General features: G+C 42.5%; 1 protein-coding gene across 20 annotated transcripts in view; it reads right to left on the reverse strand.

Annotated features, from left to right (window-relative positions):
- MTSS1 (MTSS I-BAR domain containing 1) overlaps positions 1 to 21,669 on the reverse strand; it is a 125,440-nt gene that overhangs the window by 17,712 nt on the left and 86,059 nt on the right. For 12 of the 20 annotated variants that reach the window (XM_074556714.1, XM_074556645.1, XM_074556629.1 and 9 more), the window contains 7 exons: positions 16,656 to 16,740; positions 15,179 to 15,270; positions 13,435 to 13,509; positions 7,714 to 7,725; positions 2,383 to 2,540; positions 1,057 to 1,164; positions 25 to 122 (listed from right to left, as the gene is read on the reverse strand). In XM_074556714.1, coding sequence (XP_074412815.1) covers positions 25 to 122; positions 1,057 to 1,164; positions 2,383 to 2,540; positions 7,714 to 7,725; positions 13,435 to 13,509; positions 15,179 to 15,270; positions 16,656 to 16,740 — 628 coding nt within the window. The remainder of the gene's footprint in view (positions 1 to 24; positions 123 to 1,056; positions 1,165 to 2,382; positions 2,541 to 7,713; positions 7,726 to 13,434; positions 13,510 to 15,178; positions 15,271 to 16,655; positions 16,741 to 21,669) is intronic. The other 8 variants (XM_074556765.1, XM_074556756.1, XM_074556676.1 and 5 more) reach the window with 1 other exon arrangement.

Genomic DNA, 21,669 nt, shown 5'->3' on the forward strand with positions numbered 1-21,669 from the left:
AATACATATTACCAATTGACTTACCTGCAAACACTAGATTTTCTGGACATTGTAGTACTGGGAGAGGATGGAGGAGTCTGGTAAGACCAGCTGTAATCAGAACCTTTCAAATCTAAAATTACCTGATGAAAGATAATCAATAGCATCAAGGATGTGGAAAAAAATTCACCCTATTAAAAGAAAGCATCTGATTGTCATACAGCATTCATCCCTGCCACAAACTTTCAGTGCCAATTGAGTCTCAGTTCCCTTCCAAAATTATGCTGTATCACACAGGTGAGTCAGTTTCATCCTTGGCTTTCCTGCTATTAGCATACTTCAGCACTAAGGCTGCCACCACAGAAAGAAAGTTCAGATCTGAATGAAAAAAAAAACTTTTAGAAAGTAAATTGGAGATTTATTTTTTGCATTAAGGAAGCTTTCCTGGTTTTTGTTTCTTTTGTTTTGTTTGTTTTGACTTAAAAAAATTATTACAGCCTTTGAGCTGAAGTACTGTATTCAGTATTCAACCACAACACAGCTTTACACTTCTAGGTCAATGATAAGGTGATTACAAAGAATGACAAAAAAGCTGAGTTCCCACAGCAGGATTGCAGACAAATGTCCTGTTTGGACTCATTTAATGACACACATTTTCCTATGCATTTTAAGGACAGCATGGAAAAATGCTCAAATGTTAGACTCCATCAAGCTTCACAAGCCCAGCAAGTTTGTGACTACAAAAACACAGGGATGCTCAAACATAGGGCAAGGAGATGACACTCATTTCTCAAACACTCTCCACAGAAATTGGGCATCTTCATACCCCTCAAAGTGTTACTGCTATTACTTCACTCTGGTCTCACCAAATATTTTAGGGGCACTCAGCCCCTGAAAACAAATTGTCACAACAAGATAGTTTTTTTCCTAAATTTCTCACGTTAAAAATGACCTTGCTGCTGAAAAGCATCTACAAAGCATCACATTAAACCACTAAGCACTAGTTGTCAATACTCCTCACAACACAAAAGTGGTGCAAGCCACAAATAAAATGTTTTTCAGATAACAAGATCTAACCTGTTCACTCGAGGATGGCAATTTGTGTGGATCCATGGTGAGACTTTTCAGGTCATCTGATATGGTTTGCAAGTGGGTTATTTCTCCTAGCATTGATATTTCTTCTTCCTGAAAAGAAAAGCAAGCCAGGCTAACCACAGTCTTGGTTTCAAAAATCACACCTGTACCACAATATATGACCTTCATCATTTTGCTGATGACTGTGGGAATGCCCAGTGGTAATTATGAAAAGTTGAAAATATTAATTTAGAGTTTTGTAAGTACTTTAAGATTGCTATAAATTCAAAGGCCCAGAATTTTTTTCCTCTCATCTACAAGATAAATAAGTCTCAGCCTTCTTCATGTGACATCTTCAGAAAAAGAGTATCAGTTTTGCTGCACTTGACAAATACCTACTGCTCTATGTACACTCATTAATGTGTCCTAGCAATTTTAAGCTTGAGTGTAAATAGGGGTTAAACTCATAGTTTTTGATAGTTAAGTTAAAAGCATTATACAAGTAGAGAGCATTAATACATCTATGATTGATTCTGGCTGAAATTCCTTTGACAGCTAACTCAGATGATGATTCCTACACTGTAAACTACCACAATAATGCCTTAGCTACCATTTCTTCCAGGTCCTCTGAGTCTGGAATTCACCTCCTCCTGCTCAGCCATGACTTTTCTAATTCTCTAACAACGGTTTTCTGTTGAGACTGATGCTCTTTATAAACAAGCACTGGGAGCATTTCCCAGTGGGTTGGTGACCCTTCAGAAATGCACCTCGCTTGCACAAAGCCATGAACAATTCCTTGTCAGGCTTCAGACTACCTGAGATGATGAAAATTTACCCAAACCTTTCCAATGAACTAAAAAACTGTCATGTAGAAGGAAAGGAGCTATCAGAAAACTGCATGGAAGCAGCCTGCAATTTGTCAGATAATGTCATTATATACCCAGGGGAGGTCTTGAAACATTTATCAGTCCTAGCACTGGAGTAGGAGTAAGGAGGATTTATATTAAAATGTGATGTTAAGAAGGAAAGCAGTGGAAAAAGCTGGATTTGCAATGTCTCAGGCTGGAATGCATAAAGAACACAAACTGACTTCGGCCTTTGTTTGCCCATCAGACACCTTGAAGGTGTTCAGTGTTTTCCATTGCTGAATCACTCCAAGCACCTACAAGAAAGGCCCCAGCTCTCACCACTTGCTAGACAGAGAGAGATACAGGCTGTATTTTGGCTCTAGAAATTAATTCCTAAGACACAATGAGATACTCTCTTCAGAGGCTTCTGGCCACTTATCTAATCTGTGCATTGTACTGAGTGCAAACAAAGAGCTCTTACGATCACAGGGCGCAGCATGGAGATGAAAGCGCAGAATCGGCCGCGCTCCTCGATCAGAGCTTTCCTGACAGCTTGCTTCTCGGTCTCCTCAAGCAGCAGGTACTTATCATTGACATCTTGTAAAGCACTATCCAGCTGGGGCTGAATGTCACCCCGTCCTGTATGCAGGAAACAATCAAGAGCACACATTGTCAAAACTGTGCCTCTCCAGAGAAGATGACATTATTTTCAGCCAGCGCTGCTGCTGGATTGTGCTTTTGCAATTTGAGCCTCAACCAGCATTTTCCCTGAATTCAAATCAATAAGGATGTTTACCCCTCAATTAAATCAAGCATTTCAAAGCATTTATTTTTTTCCCTTTTGCACAGAACAGAAATCCAGCTCAATTCAAAAGGTTTCAACAAGCCAAAGACAGCATTTTAAATAAGGACTTTATCAGAGCATTAGCTGTAGCAACACATCTTTCACATCATCCTTGCTGAAAACCAATATCTTACTAACTGGGAGAGTATAAATCACTAGCCCAGGTGTACTCCTCTGGCTTCTTGCTTTTGTGCCTAACAAGGTCCTAGTGAGAATTTTGTGGAGCCACTAAATGAATGAATCAATCTCCTATACAAAATGCTACTATGGACATGGATCATTGCACCACTGGGTTCAAGTACTCTGCACAAACCAACTGTTGAAACCATTTTCTTCATTCCAGAGTCCAAACTAAACCAAACCTCTCTACATAGGTTATATATATACATATATTTTTGACACATATGTGTATATATATAAATATATATATATACATATCTCCAATATATGTCAGGGATACAATTGAATTCCAATGTTTTGCAATAAAAAGCTTCACTGTACTAATTACAGACAACTCATAATACCAAAACTTCCTGTGACAGCTAAGTACCTTATTCTGTGCTGACTGCTTATGCTGCATTGTGCCAAAAAAATATTCCTCTAGGAATTAAGAGCTGCTGCTTAGATATACTATAACCAATAATGTTGCAGTTGCAAGATGTTTTCATGCACCTTACACTCCTAAATATTTTAAAGGACCTCAGTTGTATAAATTTGTTGCAAATCTCCCAGAAATGCCATCACATGCAATTTAACTACCAGGAAGACAACACTGAAAAAATGGTGGGTGAGTTAAAAGCAGCTACCCAAAATCAATTTTTTGGATGATAACCTTTCTGCACAGAGGATTTAAAGCTATGAGCAAGAGGAAAAAAGTCTCTTCACATGTGTAGCACACAATGCAGATGACTCAATGTCAGGCGTTAAAAGGAAAAACCTTTGCCTTACTATTATATGTATTTCCTTAATACTCCAGAGCAAGGCAAAGTCAACAACCTCCCTGCACTGAGCTGCAAGAAAAGAGAGCAACAATGCAAGCAAAGAGAATCACACTGGCTTAGCAGAAATACAGGCTGGATACATCCAAATCTCCTCTGCAGAGTTAAGACATAGTTCAGACAAAATGTACTGACACCCACATGCAGAGCTCTGCAATGGATCTTGGAAGAATCACATGCAGTGCAACATGGACACGGCCACTGCCAAGGCCACTGGTACCAAACCTCAGCAGTGTCTGATCCTGCAGGTCAGTCTGGCTGCTCTAATGTGGTCATGAAACTCACTTACTTGGAAGCAAACAAACTTTAAGAAGAACAGAGTCTGAAGGTCCTCTGCTTCCTCCATCAAAATCAGCATCTACCAGAATTAAGTTACAGCAGAGCTTTGGGTACCTCCCTGAAGGTCCTGTGCCTTTTTGTCCATCACCCTCAGCAGACAAACTGGGCCTTCTGCTTCAAGACCACTCTGTACATTTCAGGCCTTCCCCATACTCTGCCATCAGATGCAGTGCTTACACATTTCATATTTCTCTGAAGATGTTCTTTCAAATTCTTTAGGTAACAGAAAGTTGCATCATTGCTCAGGCCCTATCTGAGTGCTGTCTGGAACTACAGTGGGTAAAATAACTACCTGTTGTTCAAGCCTAGATAGTGGCTCACTACCATGGATGTTACCAAGTGCAAAATATATTAGCTGCAAACTAAAGGAAACACTCATTAGTTTGGCTCTGGAGAACTGCTATAAACATTCAGCTGCTCCACCACAATCATGCACATAATGCAGTAAATCCTTTTTAAATGCATTTAGCTATGCAGTGAGAACACACACATTTAAAAAGCAATTGGACATAACTGACAAAGTGGGTTCACTTATAGCGAACTTTGGTACTTTCTGTGGACCTTGGATTTGGGCAGGACATCTTGAACCAGAGAAACAAGAGCAGCAAAAAACCTGGGGCAAGAATAAACCTCATTTGCACCTGTGTAATTCACTAAATTCAACAAAGTTATGAGGATAATGTTCCTATGTTCATAATAATGCTGGTGTAAAAAGCATGGTTAAAGCATGTGTAAAACTGCACCACTCTCCAACTTCCTCTGCACCTCTACAAAATTCTCATTTTATTTCTTCCAGTGAGTCAGTACAGTAACAGACACACAGCTTCCCACCAGGATTTTCACAGACCCATTTTTATGCTCAGGGGCATTTGGGCAGTCTGTGAAAACACAGAAGCTGTCTCAGGAACAATTCAGAGCAGGAAACAAGCTTAGGTGAATCATTTAGATGAAGCTCTGAAGTCAGATGTTTACAGATGAATACAGCTCTCCTGGCGACTTCTCATAACTCATCTTTTAGGAGGAGGAGGAAAGCTTTATCAACACCCTTTGAAAGCTCCACAATGCACACATCAATCTAGCACGTCTTCTGAAAGCAGGAAGAGCTTTTCCCACTCCCTGGATCGCCAGCTGCACTCAGCTCAGGAAATTTGAGGGATGAGATCTGTGCCTAATTGAAGCAGTTTCCTTTGCTAAGCAGAGCAGAGCACATCCCCACAGCAGCACAGCAAAGGTGTGAGGGTCACTGCTGACCACCTCTGCTCCTCAGACACCCTGGGTCTCCACTGATCTGAATCTGCTCCTTATCTCAGAAGGGAATATTGACCACTGGAGAGCAATGCAGCTCTTTTCCCCCTTGAACAACAAGGAGAAGGTTAATTGGCCAAAGCAGTATTTTTGATTGCAGTATTTTTGCTGTGGTCACAAAGCACACTTTAATGAGGAACATCAGCAAGTGATTATTTCCTCCAGCCCACATTCTCTGGCCTTTAGGTTATGCATTCCAAAACACTTCCAAACCAACACAACTACCACAATGGCATAAGATAGGTCCAGAAGAGTGTATCATGCAGCAGCTGTGGAAGTGCACCTGGAAGGACACTCCTACCCCAGCTGCAGGCAGGTTTGAGTGACCCACCACAGCAATCAGCAACAGCAATGGTCAAAAGCATCCAATGTAGCCACAGGTCACTGGTCTGCACCAGCCTGACATGAAAAGGAGGTAGGGATGGCTCTGCAGTGTGTCCAACTGCACCCAAGAACAAGTCAACAACCTGAACACTGAGGAGGAATTCAAATCCAGCCTCTCTCAAAGAGCAGCTCTGGTGATGCAGAGAGGAGCACAAATGCAAGACCAGAAGTTGTGGACTGAATTCCCCAACAACACCATGGTCCACCAGCCTGGTGACCAACAGCTGGACACAGGCAAGTGACAGCTCATCATGTGCAGGGGCTGAACTGCTCATCAAAAGTAACATGGATCTGCTGCTACTTCAAGTAGTCAAACAGTCCCAATGTCATCCTCACAGCAGGTGCTTTACATCATTACTGTGACATGCAAGGGCTTTGAAGGACCAACATGCAACAGAACTTGCATTTTACAGTGTTTTGTGTGAATCCTGGCTAAAAGCCTCATGCAATTTCTTAAATAACTATTGTTCAAAAAAAAACTTTAGTGAAGGAAAAATATTAGGAAAAAAGGAAAAGTCAAATCCAATTTTCAACCCAATTTCATGTCTATATTTTATAGGACATACTAGCAAAACTCTCAGCAACACCAAATAATTTTAAAATTCTCCCTGCGGAAGTTGGACTGGTGAAGTTACTGCTGTTATTGACAATGCAATGCAGCAAATATTGGTGAAATTACTGCTTTCCATGTCCTCACAGAAAGACACTTTTTAAAGCATCTGCACAGAACCTGAATGTTCAATACTGGACACTTGACAGAGTGACAGAATTTGCATGAGACAATGCTGAGTACACCTCTACTTGTACAATCAAAGTAGGCTCCATGGCAGTCATTCCCAAACCATCCTCTTTACAAGAGCACACCTGCTCCAGCTGCCAGAATGAAAAACCTCCTTTAAGTTCTGCACAGGAAAGCAAACAAATGAACTAATATGGATCTGTGCTGAGAACATAAGAATTCTGCCACCATAAACCTCATAACTGGGATTAACCTCAGACTCCTTCAGAAACCAAATCCCAGTCTTTCTTTTGGCTACTGGAGATCTGAGTCAGCTGCTCATGTTCAAAAGTGCCAAGTTCTGCCTTAACAGAAAAGCTACAATTTGCCAAATGGCATTTCTAGATTGAATTACAAACCAGGAAAACCATAATGTGTGGTTTCAAAAAATGGGGACAGGCAGCAGCCTCAATAAGGTCCAGGAGCCCAGTGGAGGCACCTTGTTTGAGAGCTTGCTGATTTAATCAATTCAGGCTTCTCCCAAAAGCAACACTTACATCACTACATTTACAAGTGCAGGTATGAGTCCTTTGCTCAGATTCAGAAACACCATGCTTCATTCACAATGGGATCCAAGGCAACTACTTTAAATTTGCAATACAGCTGAAACAGCATCCCAATTTAAACATATCTGAGATGTGATCAGGCAACAGGAGACAACTGTGATGCTGAATTCCAACCCTTTCCCCAGCATGAAGTAAACAGAGTGATTTGTTATCTATCAGGTAAGAAAGGTGCATGCGATTTTCATAAAAAGGGAATCTGGATCACAGGTTACAAAGACCAACATTAAGGACTTCAGGCTCTAGACTTTAAAAGTCATATTAACAATAAGATACTCAATTATTTGAACATCACCTTGATGACATGTCTATTCCATTTAACTTCTCTCCCAGCTATGACAAGATTTATCTGTCCATGTTATCCCTTTCTAAAATAAACCAGAGGTTTATCTACAATACTGGTTTTCTTCTTTTTCAGTGTTCCAATTAGATGTCAAAAGAAAATAAATCAAAAGATGGTTTGTTCATCAAGATTAGGCAATATTTTAGTTGCATTAGAAATTAAAGTCTAGGCAGTTAGTGGAGACCAGACACCATAAAGAGGCCACAGCAAGGGCTACAATAAACCAGCCACCAGGGTCACAGCATGGCACAGACTTACCCAGAGCCTCAGCTGGCAGGCAGGTGCGCATGGTGAGAAATTGCAGGACACAAAATTGACACAGAAAGGAAAATAAAAAAAGTCAAACTGGTATTCCAGCATTCCTAGAATTTAGACATTATCATCAGCGCCAAGACAAGAGAGTGAGCAGTTTGGACTAGAGGATTTTGACTTCTTCCATTGCTGATAAAGACAAACGCATTAGTTTTACATCCTGGTGAGCTGTTGCAAATTAAACCCCTGGTTATTTACCACAGTTTTATTCAATGAGACTTAAATCAGTTTAGACTCCTCAGTGAGAAGATGTAAACCTGTGCTTCAGAGAAAGTGCACAACACAGATAACCAGGCCCTGGTCAAGTGGCACAAATCATTCCCTCCCAGGGAAGAGGGAACTCAAACCTGCACAACTCTAGACGGGTGCTGTGTGAGTAAACCACAGCACTTTTTGATGTTCTCTACTGCAATTACATTTACAGATTGTTAATTAAATGAAAACCTAATTGCTGATGCAATGTGGAAGAACATCAAAAAGATTAACTATGATATGTGTATTTTAATTTACAAACTTTATATAATAAAATTTTGCAATAAAAGTGGCTTGCTGTCAAAAAAGAGGGGAACTATCAAGAGGCCTTCAAAACTCAAGGAATGAAAGTAAATTGAAGAAATGTCTTCAATCGCTGATTTAGCAACATGTCTTCACTGCATTTTTTTAACGGAGAGCTCACATTATAAGCTTGCAGGGGGAAAAACCCTAAAAAAAACCAAAACACACCAAAAAGCCCTGCAGGCACCATGGCCTCATCCACACAGGATTTTTTTCCCGCAACAGATAAGGATAATTTGCTCATTAACTCCCCTCCTTCTGAGCTGCATCTCATTGACTCCACAGAGTTTTGGCTCTCACTTCAGTCATGGTGCCACACTTGATCAAGTTAGAGGATGAGGCTCCCTCCTGGGGAGGAAGGCTCTGGCCAGGGATTCTCCCTCTCCAGCCTGCCACTCCAGATGGGGAAGTGCCATGTACAGGAAGAGTGCAAAGTGCTTGAATGAGAAGGTCAGCACTTGCTGTAAGAACTGAGACATTCTTCATTTATAATTGCATTGAAGAGCATTTTAGTTACGCTTTTTTAGTTTAGAGTCACGGGCTTTGCACAACCATCCTTGAGAGCAGTCTAACAATATTACAAAGACCAGAGGGAAAAACATCCTAAAAAGGCTCTAAAACACAAAGATGTCATCTTTGCTAACCAGGAAGAGGAAGAAAAAGCACTTTTGGCAGTATTACAGTAAATTAATAATACTGTTCTACAGTAAATTACAAATCATGTCCTAGTCTCTGAATTCCATTAGAATCACGGAACACTTTCCAAAATGCTGCATACTCAAAAGGAGAGACTGTTAGTTGGAATACTCAGCATTGATGGGAACACAAGAAGAAATGTTGCACTGAATGTTAAGGGAATTCTGCAGAAACTTCTACATGTCTTACAGATAAAACTCAGTTTTCTTATTAACATGTGTTATATTGTTGGGAATGTTACATCTAACAACTTCTTACATATCCACTTGGATTTAAACATTTTCCTCAAAGCTCAAACAGTGTCACACAAAGAACCTGAAAATGAAACCTACCAGTCATGTTATAGGTAGGAGGGAAATCTGTTTATTTATTCATTAATAGGCAAGCTGAAATACGGAAAATACACCCAATGCACTCCAGATTTTACACACACATTCAGATATATTTTAATTTAATCACTTGATCATTTTTTCTTCAAGAATCATGCATTTTGTTAACCTTCCCAAATGGCTACATGCAGAGCCACAGCTGCTGCCTCTCTCCTGATTCAATACAGCATCAACAGCCTCTAGCAGCTATGGATCCACTTATGAGGCCCTGAATCAGCAGAGACCTATATTTGGAATTTATTTTAAGTATATGCATAATTATTCTGCTGACTCAGGTTAGCTGGGCTGACTTCTGGTGGCCAATGTTTGTCTGAAAACAAAGAGCAATTTAGGAGATGTCTGCAGTTCTATGCACTACACAACTGCATCTGTTCAGACAGGAGCCAAGTGTCAATGCTGGGGTGGGCAACAAGCCCTAGGGCCTGTTCCCCATGGGAACAAGGGTGAAGGAGGCCTTGAAGAAGAACCTTGAAGATCCCCATGAAATCCTCAGGGACTGGATGGATCTGGGAGGTGCACCAGCATCCTATTTAAGACTACATAGATTTAGCTTCAGGTGGATTTTTTTGCGTAATAGTTAAAGACAACAAATAGGGTGAAAATTTTCTCTGTGAGGTCTTTTGAAATGCAAGACCTTCATTTCACAGTTGTGTCACTTTACTAAAAATACCCTAGCAAACTTCCAGAAAGGACCCTGGAGTTCCTTGTGTTTTGTTTGGAAAGCTTGGTGTTTTCCCCATCTCTTCAAGCTTTGGAAACACCCTTATTGCAATGAACACGCTTACTCTGCAAACACCATTTCTAACATATGATCTTAAATGCCCAGCCTGAACTCTGACCTTGGCCACGTGGAACAGGAACAAAGAGACCCCACAGAAGCCATGGAACAGGCAAACCCCCGTGGATTCAGCCCCCAGACCTAAGGCAGGGAGCCCAACCTGCAGCACTCCCACCAGGACAAGCCCCACAGCCCATGACCCTCCTTCCTGAACATCCTTTGGATGCAGACAAGGAGCAAGGAGCTGCTGAGCAGCATCAGCTGTGAGAGAGCCCTGCAGCCTCAGGGCTGGGGGACACCACTGCCAGGATGGGAACAAGGAAAGGAGAGGCTTCTGTGTGAGCTCCTCCACATGGAGCTGCCCAAAGTAGAAGGAAAACACTTTCCCATAAGGTCAGATGGGAAACAGCAGAATAAGCTTGAAGGACCTTTATAGTAGCATGCACAGTGTTGAAATCCAGAATTCAGCACACATCCCACTTGCCCACAGGTGATCATAAAGTTAATTCAAAAGTATTTTTACAAGTGCTAGGAAGGGAATGAATTGGTTGTTTTAGAGTTCCCATAGGTGAGTCAGTAACTTTACAGAAAAATCAAAGGGACAGGTTCTGCTTGAGGAAGAACAGAACAAAAAAAGTCTGTAAAACAGAGAAACAGGAGAGTTGAAGACACAGGAAGACATTCATGCATTCAGCCACTTGCCTCCAGCACAGTTTTCCCATAGTTCAAGCCTCATTTATGTCCTAAAGCAGAATCACTTCGGCAGCTTTATCATGTTACGAAATAAATCCCTTCTTGATTTTTTAAATCCCTCAGTAGAAGCAAGAGCAACATACCTCACCACACAGGACATTGAACAGATCTGTCAAGATGGGTACACACAAAAACGTTTTCATAACAACATTTGACACTGCAGTCAGACCAAAGCTTTATTTCCTCAAGATAGGGACCAAAACAACAAAGAGGAGAAAAGGCATCTGCTCCTGTTTTTTTCCTGTAACTTAAGCACTGCTGATAACTTGCAAGAAGGCAGAGAGAACTTCCTCCCATCCCCTCTCTACTCCTGCTGAGGCCAACAGCTTTGGCATTCACACAGCCTTAGGAGCCAAGGCCTCCTCTCCCCAGGGCCATGAGAACAGCTCTCAGCTCCTCAGCAATACTGCAGCTCCTGCTTTTCCTGCACTGGCTGCCTGTGAGCCCTCAGCTCTTCCACCTGCCCCATGCACTCAAACATCCCCTGACTCCCTGTGGTTTTGTGCTCTGGAGCAAACACCATGAGTCTGACAGCAGCTCCCAGAGGGACAGCACAGAAATACAGCACCTTCACCACACCTCCAGAAGAACATCCTAATGGCAAAATTAAGCAAGGGAATTGGATGAAAAAAAAAAAAAAAGAAACAAAACTTCAATCACATCATGGCTGCTACAACAATGGCAAAAGGAGACCTGTTCCACTCCTCACTAAAAGATGTTTAATCCTGAAGGAGGACAAAAACACCATTTTCCTGACTCTCATCATGAGACTTGGTTCACATTTGAGGAGGGGGATATGAAAGCAGAAAATCCAAGGACCAAGTCTGCTTGCTTTAACCACTGCTAACAAGATGCAGGTAGCACCTGCAGCATGAGAACAGTGGGGTTTTTTTCCAGCAGCTTTTAAGTAATTCTCTTTCCTCTTCACACTTCACAGAAGATGATGTCTCCTCCTTCAATACTGCAGAGTGATTTATTGAACAGTCAGAACAGGATAGAGGGGACATGGAGCCAGACAGCTGTCAATCCATAGAAACTGGCTCAAAAAATGGCTCCCTCCTCCCAGATCCCAGACATCCACCCAAACCATTGCATGCTTTTATGTTTTTCTCAGTGCTTACCTACCATGCACTGATGGGTTATTTCTATCACACAAAAACAAGAATAAGACTAGAAAAGGTAGGGGAGAGACAGGAGAAGACATGGAAGGAATTCCACAAACTCTACAAAGCTGTTGGTCTGCAGTCAGACATTTCATCACACAAAATGAGAAACATGTTTACACATTATCCAAAAAAATAAATCTTATCTCAAAAAGTCTTATCTCAAATGGTAACAGTCACCATTCTGATTTAGGACACTGAACTGACAGAAACACAGAACCTACTGAGCTAAGCTCCCTCTTGGTGGCTTTCACCTCTCCTTTCCTCATCTCTTATCTAAAGTCAGCTAACATTCAAGAGCAGTTTTCCAGTCAACTGGCTTTCTACCAGTGGGATTACTGATTTATCTATATGGAAGGACAGTTAGAGACAGCTCACCTGTTCTGGGTAACACTTACACAATTTCAAAATTTCAAGAAACTCCCCACCCCAGCATTTATTTTGCTTGTCCCTGGGTTCACAGTTTTTAGGCAGGAGGGGAAGGACAAATTTCAACCTGCAGATTGAGAGCTGCTCAAAGGACACTTCTGACCCAGCTGGGAAGAGCCCAGTGCAGGGAAGGGAACCAGGAGGTCCTTGTACAAGCTCCCTATCATTGCTCCAAAGCCTGGTGGGGTTTGCACCTGGCCAAGTAAAATCCTTAGTGATGGCAGTGCTGCAGCCAGCAGTGCTGCATGTTTCCATCAGAACAGTGATGAAACTCCTATGACAAGGTGGAGGTGGGAGAGCAACATGAGATACAGCTGCTAAAAAAGACAAACTGTCTTTCAGGAAAATTCCCTTTTTCTTCTCACTCATCTTTAGTTTTCTATGATTGCCAAGAACCCTTCCCCCCAAAAATAACCCATGCCACTGTCTCAGTCTGATCAATAAAGTAAGGTTTAGGAGCTTACAGGCTGTTAAAAAAAAAGGAAAAAAGGGGAAAAGTGCCAGAAAGGAAGAACAGTGAGAAACATTAATAGTTAGGGAACATTTACATAATGCCTTTTTTTTAAATGATTCCAAAAGATTCTAGAAAATTTTACAGGTATCTGCACAAGTCATGTTAAGAGTGTCAGTGTTCCTAAAAAGAAAAAGTTAGCAGTAAGGACTCTATTTTAAAACATGATTGACTTTGCACAAACAGTTTTAAGGCTTTTGTATAAGAACATTAGACAGCAGCTTCAGAACATGATTTAAATGACACATAGCAATTGTATCCTGCTACCCAAGAAGGAACCAGGAATACATTAGAGGGGCAGGATTATTACAGTAGAAAGTTCCATCACTGTTCAATCTCTGTCAATGAGCACAGCTCAGGAGGCTGTTAACAGTACAGTAGGAAGCAAGTTACCTTTCTTTGCTTTCTTCTGTAGCTTCAGTGTATCAGATGACTTCTTTTTAATCTCCTGGCGGGCTTTTTTGTATTCTAAAAGACACACACAGTCTATATTATCAATATAATCAATGCCAAAATGAGTGTTTTTCACAGAAAAGGCTACATTTAAAGACATTAGACTACAAACTTTTTGAGAACAGCTACCATTAAACAAAGCAGCTTAGAACTCACATTTTGTAAAGCCTATACATTTGGCTTAATATAACATGTTAGGGTGTGAGCACATTCACATACCAAAATCTTTCCCAAATAAACAAAGCCTTTACAGAAATAACAACTCAGAACACAGTACAAAATTAGAGTGCTTTTCATTTCATCCACTCTCAGGAATGGAAAACAGAGATGACAGGTTTCTCGAAACATCTGTGTGTGAAAAACAGCAATCCAGAAATGGCAAGGCAGAGAATATCCTGTGATCCCTCTCCAGCATGAGAGTCAGGCAGAGGAAGAGGCTGCTAAAACTCTGCCCAAGGAAGGGTCACATTGCCAGCTCCTTCTGATGAAGTGGAGCACACTGCACTTGTCCTCATTTTCAGATGAGCTGTACATCCCGAGAGGATTAAAATCCCAGAAAATATTCAACCTCTAGTGCAGGAACACTAAAGGTACCACATATGAAAACTGATACTTAAAAAAAGAAAAGAAGATACAAGGCATGTGTGCATGTATATACATGTACACATACAATTTAACAAAGCAGATCAGTGTTACTACTCTTCTGTAGATGCAAAAACAGAAGCAGATTCATGGCAGGCACAAGAACTGTACTGAGGCCACCTGCACTCCCAACACCCAAGTCTGCCCAGTTAACCCTAAATCTCACTGCCACTTTGGCCTGGGTCACCCCTCCTGGCAATGACCCCATGTAATTCCTCTCTCCTGCTCACTACATGATTAACACTCTGCAGCACAAGGCAGGAAAGTTTTTCAAGAGCTGCTGATTCAACTCTTCTATTTGACCCCAGAAGGAAATCCTCTTTTGGAGGTCAAGCCCACTCCCTCCTATCAGTTTCCATGGTGCTGCTGCTTCTTTCAGAAATAGTAAAAGCTAAAATTGGCAAGGGTCAGTCAGTGGTGAACTGCAAGCTGCTTTCAGCACCTGTGCTCCCAGCACAAAGGCATCTACCAGCACGAGCTTGCTGTGCAAGACTTGGCTGCCTGCAGCTCAGTCCCCCTGGAAAGGGGGCCCACCCTCTGGACCATCATCAGCCCTGCAGCCCAGGGCACCCTATGTCCCACAGCAGAGCTCTCCTGCCCCACAGAGCACTCTCTGTGTGGTATCAGGTACAAAATAACAATGCTCAGTGCTCTACAGGGCTGTGCACTCTCTGGGGATGCTCTGGCTGAGGCATAACATGATCTTACAAGCTGCTTTTAACAACACCCCAGGGCTTTGCAGGGACACATGTGGCATCCCAAATCCTCAGCTCATACAGAGAGAGTGGGCTAACAGACTTAAACCCAGTCACTGCTTCTCAGTCTAGGAAAACAACCCACCCCTGGGTCCAGCAAACTAAACCTTCAAAATGCAGGCAGCAAGGGTCAAATTTTTGTTAGGCACTCTGGGAGAGGAGTGTTTCAGAAGAGCAAAACTGCTATACATATTTAAGCATGTCATTCAGTTCTCCAGTACAAACATGAAAAGAGGAAGCAAAACTGATATTACAATCTTACTCAAGAATTCTTCCTCTGTAACTACCTTTTGCATGGTCTTTATCCAGCTGATTGGCCACTTTCTTCCACTCTTCCATCTGTTCTTGAAGTGGGTTTATCAGACAGTCAATTAAAGCACTAATTTTGTTGAAAAAACACAAAGAGCAATCAAATCCTGCAGATGCCCTTATTCTTACAGAGAGAGCCAAGGTCAATACTGGAGTATTTTTACTTTTTGCTGTGACAGCTACCAGTGTCACAATGTAAATATCAGAACATAAAAATGTTTACACTAGAGAAAGCAAAAGAAAAAAGTAGATTAAAAAAAAATCAAAAATCTACATCACAAGATAACCAGAATTACAAAAGCTCCAGACAGAGAGCAACAGAGAATAAAGCAGAGGAGTGACCTGAAACAGTTCAGAGTAAACAGATCCTACTCAACTGTCACACAATTCAAATGGAAACTCTGGAGACCAGAAAGGTTCATGCAGCCATGGAGATTATAAACTCAAATAGCACATGTATATACACAAGAAGACAGAGCAGCTGTACAAAAGAACAATGTCCTGCCCACTGATGTGCCTCACCTCACACTGGTGGAGTCCAGCACCAGTAATGCTCCACTAATTAACGAGACTGGGATCAAACGATTTAAACAGCTAACTCTGTGGTAACTGGAGACCAAAATTGTCTCCTCATGGCCAATTTCATAAATACCTTTATTTTAAAGTAATCACAGCATAATCATAGAATGTCTTGGATTGGAAGGGACCTCAAGAGTCATCTGGTTCCAACCACTCTGCCATGGTCAAGGACACTTTTCCCTAGACCAGGCTGATTATAACATCCAACCTGGCTTTGAACACTTTCAAGGAGGGGGGGGGGAAAGGGAAAAAACATAGCAGGTCATTAGGCAAATGGTGAAGCATCATTTTTGTTCACCTAAGGTCAAAAAAGGCACATATGCAAACTACTACTAACTACTGAAGTATGTTGTTTTTGTACAGCCTAGGCTGCACATGAGTTAATGTTCTCTCATCACCTCTGCAGTCTAAATTCAACTGCAAAAACAGGATGAGAGAATTTGCATTTCCTATACTGCTCTGCTGAAGGTTTTTGCCTTGGCCACAATGTATCTGGGCTCTGCAGTAAGCTGAGGAAGCAGCACAACACTTGCTGCTTGTTTAAAACCCAGTGACAAAGCTTAAAGCCCTGAAACCAAGGCAGGTCAGTTGGTCACATCAGCAGCCGCCTGCTCAGCACTGAGCCACAGGGACTGACAGTGGGAATCTGCAGCATTCAGAGGTGATCTGAGGTGAACTGGCCCAGCCCCATAAACGCTCAGTGAAACCCAGCATGTTCACAGCTCCTAATGTGCTGCAGGGAGAAAACAACTGCTGCTCTCAGGGACATGGGCAGAGGTCAGCTGAGAAGCCAGCACTGATGAACAGCTTTAGATGTTCCCCAGCAGCACATGAAGGAGGAACCTCCAGTGCTGGGCCAGGTATGGAGCCACTCACCTTGAGAACTGCCTGAGCTTGGACTCTATACTTCTGTGCCTCATACACATCCTGGTGAGAGCAGACCCAATCTCTCTGGTACCACCTGAAAAACAAAAACCAAAAGGCAGGTGAGACCCCTGATGAGATTCCTGCTTGTGGTGTAGAGGCAAAACAACCAGGAGGGGAGTGCCAAGCCTTCCAGAGCAATTGTAAAACAGATTATTAATATGTGTATAATCAACTAGGCTATTAACAGGGCAGATCTCAGAGGTATCTGCCATCCCTGGAAGAGATTAATTCCTGTTCACCTAGAGACCAGAACCGAGCAACCAAACAATTAAAACACAGTTCTTCCAGGAGCCTCAACCCTGCAGCACAAGACTTGAAAGAAAAGGGTTTGAGATGTCAAAAGCCAAGAAGCACAGCTGTCAAGGGAGCAGGCATCTGTGGACAAATTACTTCCACATTTTAGAACCAGACCATGGGGATTCGATGAAATTTTCCCGTCCCGGAATTCTTTAGACCCAGCGCCTCAGGAGGGCTCGGCGGCCGCAGAGCCCGGGCCGGGCCCGCCGCGCTCCCGGCATGGCCAGCAGGTGGCGCCCTCGGCCGCCGGGCGGGACCAAACCCCGCGGGCCGAGGGCTCCGCCCGCTCCCGCCGAGCCTTCCCTGCTCCCGACGGAGCTGAACACAGCCTTCCCTGCTCCCACATATCCCAGAACAGCCTTCCCTGCTCCCGACACAGCCCAACGGAGCCTTCCCTGCTCCTGCCGAGCCTTCCCCGTTCCCGACAGAGCCTTCCCTGCTCCCAACAGGGCCTTCCCTGGTCCCAACACAGCCTTCCCTGCTCCCGACAGAGCCCAACAGAGCCTTCCCTGCTCCCGACAGAGCCCAGCACAGCCCTGCCCCTGCCGAGCCTTCCCTGCTCCCAGCTCATCCCTTCCCTCCCCTCTGCCACCGGCCACACCGGCTCCGAGCAGCTCATTCCATCTCCACAGAACTTTGTTTTGGTTAGTGCCAGTTTTGGTACTTGCTTAGTTCTCATTTGCACCTTAAATCTACTATTTCAGGATACAAACATCAACCTTCTAATGAACTGTTTCCCCGGTGCAGTGCTCTCTGGAACAGTGAAATCTATCAGCATCTATTTAGAAGTATTATTTGATTATTAAAATAACCTTAGACTTTTATCATGGAGCAAAATCTTCCCTAGGCCTTAAAAACAGTATTGTTCAAGTGAAACAAAAATCTTACTAAGAAACTAGAACATTTTGATAATTTTGAATTTTTTAAAAATGAAATCAAGCCACCATCTTCCTGCATTCTTGCAGAATTAAATCCTGTGCCCACAAAATGGCTCTGGAACAAAGACACTAAATAACTAGAACAAACTGTGGCTATTTGGTATTGTTCAAAAAGATAAACACAAAGTCCTTTGTCACTTGCCTGATTAATCATGTTTTTATAAAGAGCTTTTGAAATAATATTATTTGGTAACATCAAAGAGCTGTAGCCTCATTGCATACAGGTGGGAAAAGCACACAGACTCCAGGCTGGATCTGTACCCAGCTCTTCCAGTGATGCTTGCTTGCTCAAGCTGAGACAGACTCCAGAAACTCAAAAAAGCAACAGAGAAGATGGGGAGAGGTGTAAGAGACAGAAAGCAAGAGGAGAAAGGGGACAGCACCCACTGAGTGGATTTCTGTCCCAAAACAGGGGCATTCTTCTCTAGATCCACTGCCTAATAAAAGCAATTTTATTTCAGAGGCTAATGTGGTACACAATTGCAATGGCAGAGAAGAAGAAATGAACCAAAAATTTCCCTGGCTACCAGCACTGAGTTTAAGCAACAGGTATGTTTTTAAGGTTGAAAACTCACTGAAATACTGGAATATTAAGGACCATCAATGGTTAAGTGGCACTGCTTTCCTAAGTCTGTTATATGACAAAAAGAAGGGTCGTATCAGAACAATAAAAAGGAAACTGTGTGTTTGGCGAGACTAGGAAACAAGGGTCAGTTATTATTAACATTAAATTCCAAGGTAACAGAATTTTAACTGAAACACAATCAACCAAAGTATAAATATATCCCCTTAATACATGTACATATGGATGGGCAAGGTCAGAACAGCCAAACAAAGTTCAGAGTAAAAAAAAAACACCAAAAAAAAAAACCAACAAAAAACCCCAAAACCCACAACAAAATAAATTAAGCCTGGAATAAAGAGGTTCTTCCATGGGAAAAAACCAAACACTGGTTGGTGATGAGTGGGCTACTGTCTTCCCAGCTTTTGAAACTTCAGGTTATCCATAAGTGCTTACAAGAACATCAAACGATGAGGTGTTAATTTTATTCTGTGAATGAAAACTACTCTAATGAAGTGAAGGTAAAAGGAAAAGAAATGGTTCTGAGAAATCTTTGATGTCCCTTCTGGAAACAAGGTGTTGCTGAAGATGGATTGAGCATTCTGCTTGGCAAGAAGAATGAGGGGGGCTGCTAAGGAGTTTGGGAGAGCTGAGCCAGCTCTGCTTGGTCAGCAGGGACCCAGGGAGGGGGTCAGGGCTGGCAAGGGTCACCAGACTGAACAAAGGACAGTGCCAGCCCATCTTGTCCCACACCTGAACCCCACTGCTTCTCCTCAATGTATGAATGACTGACTCCAAAGCACTGGAGTTGAACAGAGCTTTACTTCCCCGTTCCCAATTATATTAACTGTCAAGGATACAAATGCTTCCTGAGAAAGTAAAAAAAAAAAAAATTAAATACAAGCCTCTCACCACCCCTTGATTTATGGAGCTGGAGGACCATGGCCATCACCAATGCATTCAGCTGTTCTTCCAGGAACACCCACAATGCAAAGGGCTCATCTCAGCTTTCAGCAGGCTGTTGTAGGGCTGGTTCCCACAGCAGAACTGCACTGATGCTCCTGTCCCCAAAGGTCTGGGATCAGCTGGCTACACAAACTGCAGAAGGAACCATTTTGTACCACGGCAGTGGTTTGAAAATATCCAAATGTAACAAGGGATGGTAATTTGGATTTGTTTCTTTTATCCAATATCAGCTGCAGTGAATAAGACTCATCTATGCTTTATATAAATTACAGTTTGAAGAGTAGTTTATTCACAGCCAGAGCAGGCAGCCAAGATGTGCCTCTGCACACAGGGATGGGCCCAGAAGCAGCATTAATGTCTGTGCTATGCACCTGAGCAATCAAAGTCTAGGAACAAGGTTATTGCACAGGGCAATGCCACAGTCACACAATACCTGCTTCACCTTCCAGATTCGTTTATGGTTTATCTTTTCAAAAACTGCTCCATAAGTGACCAATTACCTACTGATCCAAGGATGGAACCACGAGCCAGGCAGACAGATGACCAGTGGAGATGATAATTTCTTTTTCAGTGCTGCCAACCCCCAGATGTGGTGGCAAAAAGAGCATCTGGCAGAGAAGTGTGTCAGGGACACACCAAATGCACTGTCCACCTCCAGTCATAAGCAGGTCCCTGGAAGAAAGTCAGGACATCCTCCAGCAACTGTGACTTCCCAAAGAGAAATACTGAGGCCACACTAGCAAACCTCCACCTAACCATCAATATGTTGGTGGGTAACATGGGCCCCATTCACTGCCCTGCAGCTCTGCAAGTCAAACTGCTGTGCCCTGGGCTCTCAGTTTATAAAATGAGGCCGTGAATCATCTGCTTCTCTGACATACTATTATAATTCATCCAGTAAGGCAAACAATGCCTGGGAACAGTGTAAAGCAATACTTGGAAACCGGAGATGAGAGCTGTATTCATCAGAATTCCCACTCAGAGAAAGTGGCTTAACAAAATGCTCCTGTCAAATTTGATTAGAAAGTGGGTGATAACATCAGCCTTACTTCTCATAAGTAAAAGGCAATTCTGCAAGGCAAAAAGTGCCTTCACTTTCACCTTCCCTGCCTTTCCCTTTCCAGCCTAAGTCTGTAAAAGACCACAAAGTTTTTTCATGTGAGATAATTAAACAAAAGTCTGTGGACCACAACACTACAATGAGTCCCCTGTAAAGGGCATAAATTATTTATTTAGATGCTCGATTGTCATTCAACATCACAGAGAGACAACAGGGAGAGACTGTAGGAAGAGAGTCAATTGTTTTATGGGAGTCATTATGTTTGTACTTAATCATGATTATATATCAAGGAAATGATTATTTGCTGAAATGTGCAGCTGTACAACTTCATGGCCTCTATATACTCCAAACAACTGGCTGCAATCAACCTCTTATCTTCCACTTCTCACTTCACTCTTGAGCAACTCCAGCACCCTCAAAAGATGCTGCCTTTCAGGAAGTGCCTTTGAGGTTCCAACTTACTAATGAGCTCACCTTTATCTTCAAGGCCATAGTCCAAATGTGCCAGCCACTCCCCTCTTTCCCAAAAGGGAGAGAATGATGAAAAATGGCTGTAATATTTTTGTAATTTGGAAGTTATCAGAAGAGGCTTCCATTTCTGAGTAAAGATTCAAGCAGGAGCAGAATGGGGGCTGGATTATTAAATGCAGTTCTGAACATGGAGGCTAATGACAAATGACTAACAGTAGGACATTTTAAGCTAATGGCCATTTACCCAGCCCTTACCCAAACTCATGCTGCTAGAAGAGCAAGCAGTTTCCATCACTGATTACATGGGACACAAACCTTGAACTTGCTGAACTTTTTATACAGATGCCTCCATGAAACTCAAGGATGATAGGATCAGTTCCAGGGTGTTACAGCAAACAGAGAAAAAAGGACAGCTTTTGCTTAAAACTGACAAGTACAGCTATTACTACTGGGATAGAAATTTGGAAGTGGAGATATAGCAGCTCTCTGTGTTCAGGATGTCAACAGTCTCCAGGTAAGGCTTGCAAACTGGAAAAACACATCAAAAACTGCAGACAGACAGATGTTGTTCAGCATCCACAAGGCAGGAAAATAAAAGAGGGCACCCTTATTCCTACAGCTGTGAGCCTTTATGAGCAGCCCTTGGTAAAGCCTCTCAAAGCTGCTGCT

The sequence above is a fragment of the Zonotrichia albicollis genome, chromosome 1, assembly GCF_047830755.1.
Source record: "Zonotrichia albicollis isolate bZonAlb1 chromosome 1, bZonAlb1.hap1, whole genome shotgun sequence".
Lineage (NCBI taxonomy): Eukaryota > Metazoa > Chordata > Aves > Passeriformes > Passerellidae > Zonotrichia > Zonotrichia albicollis.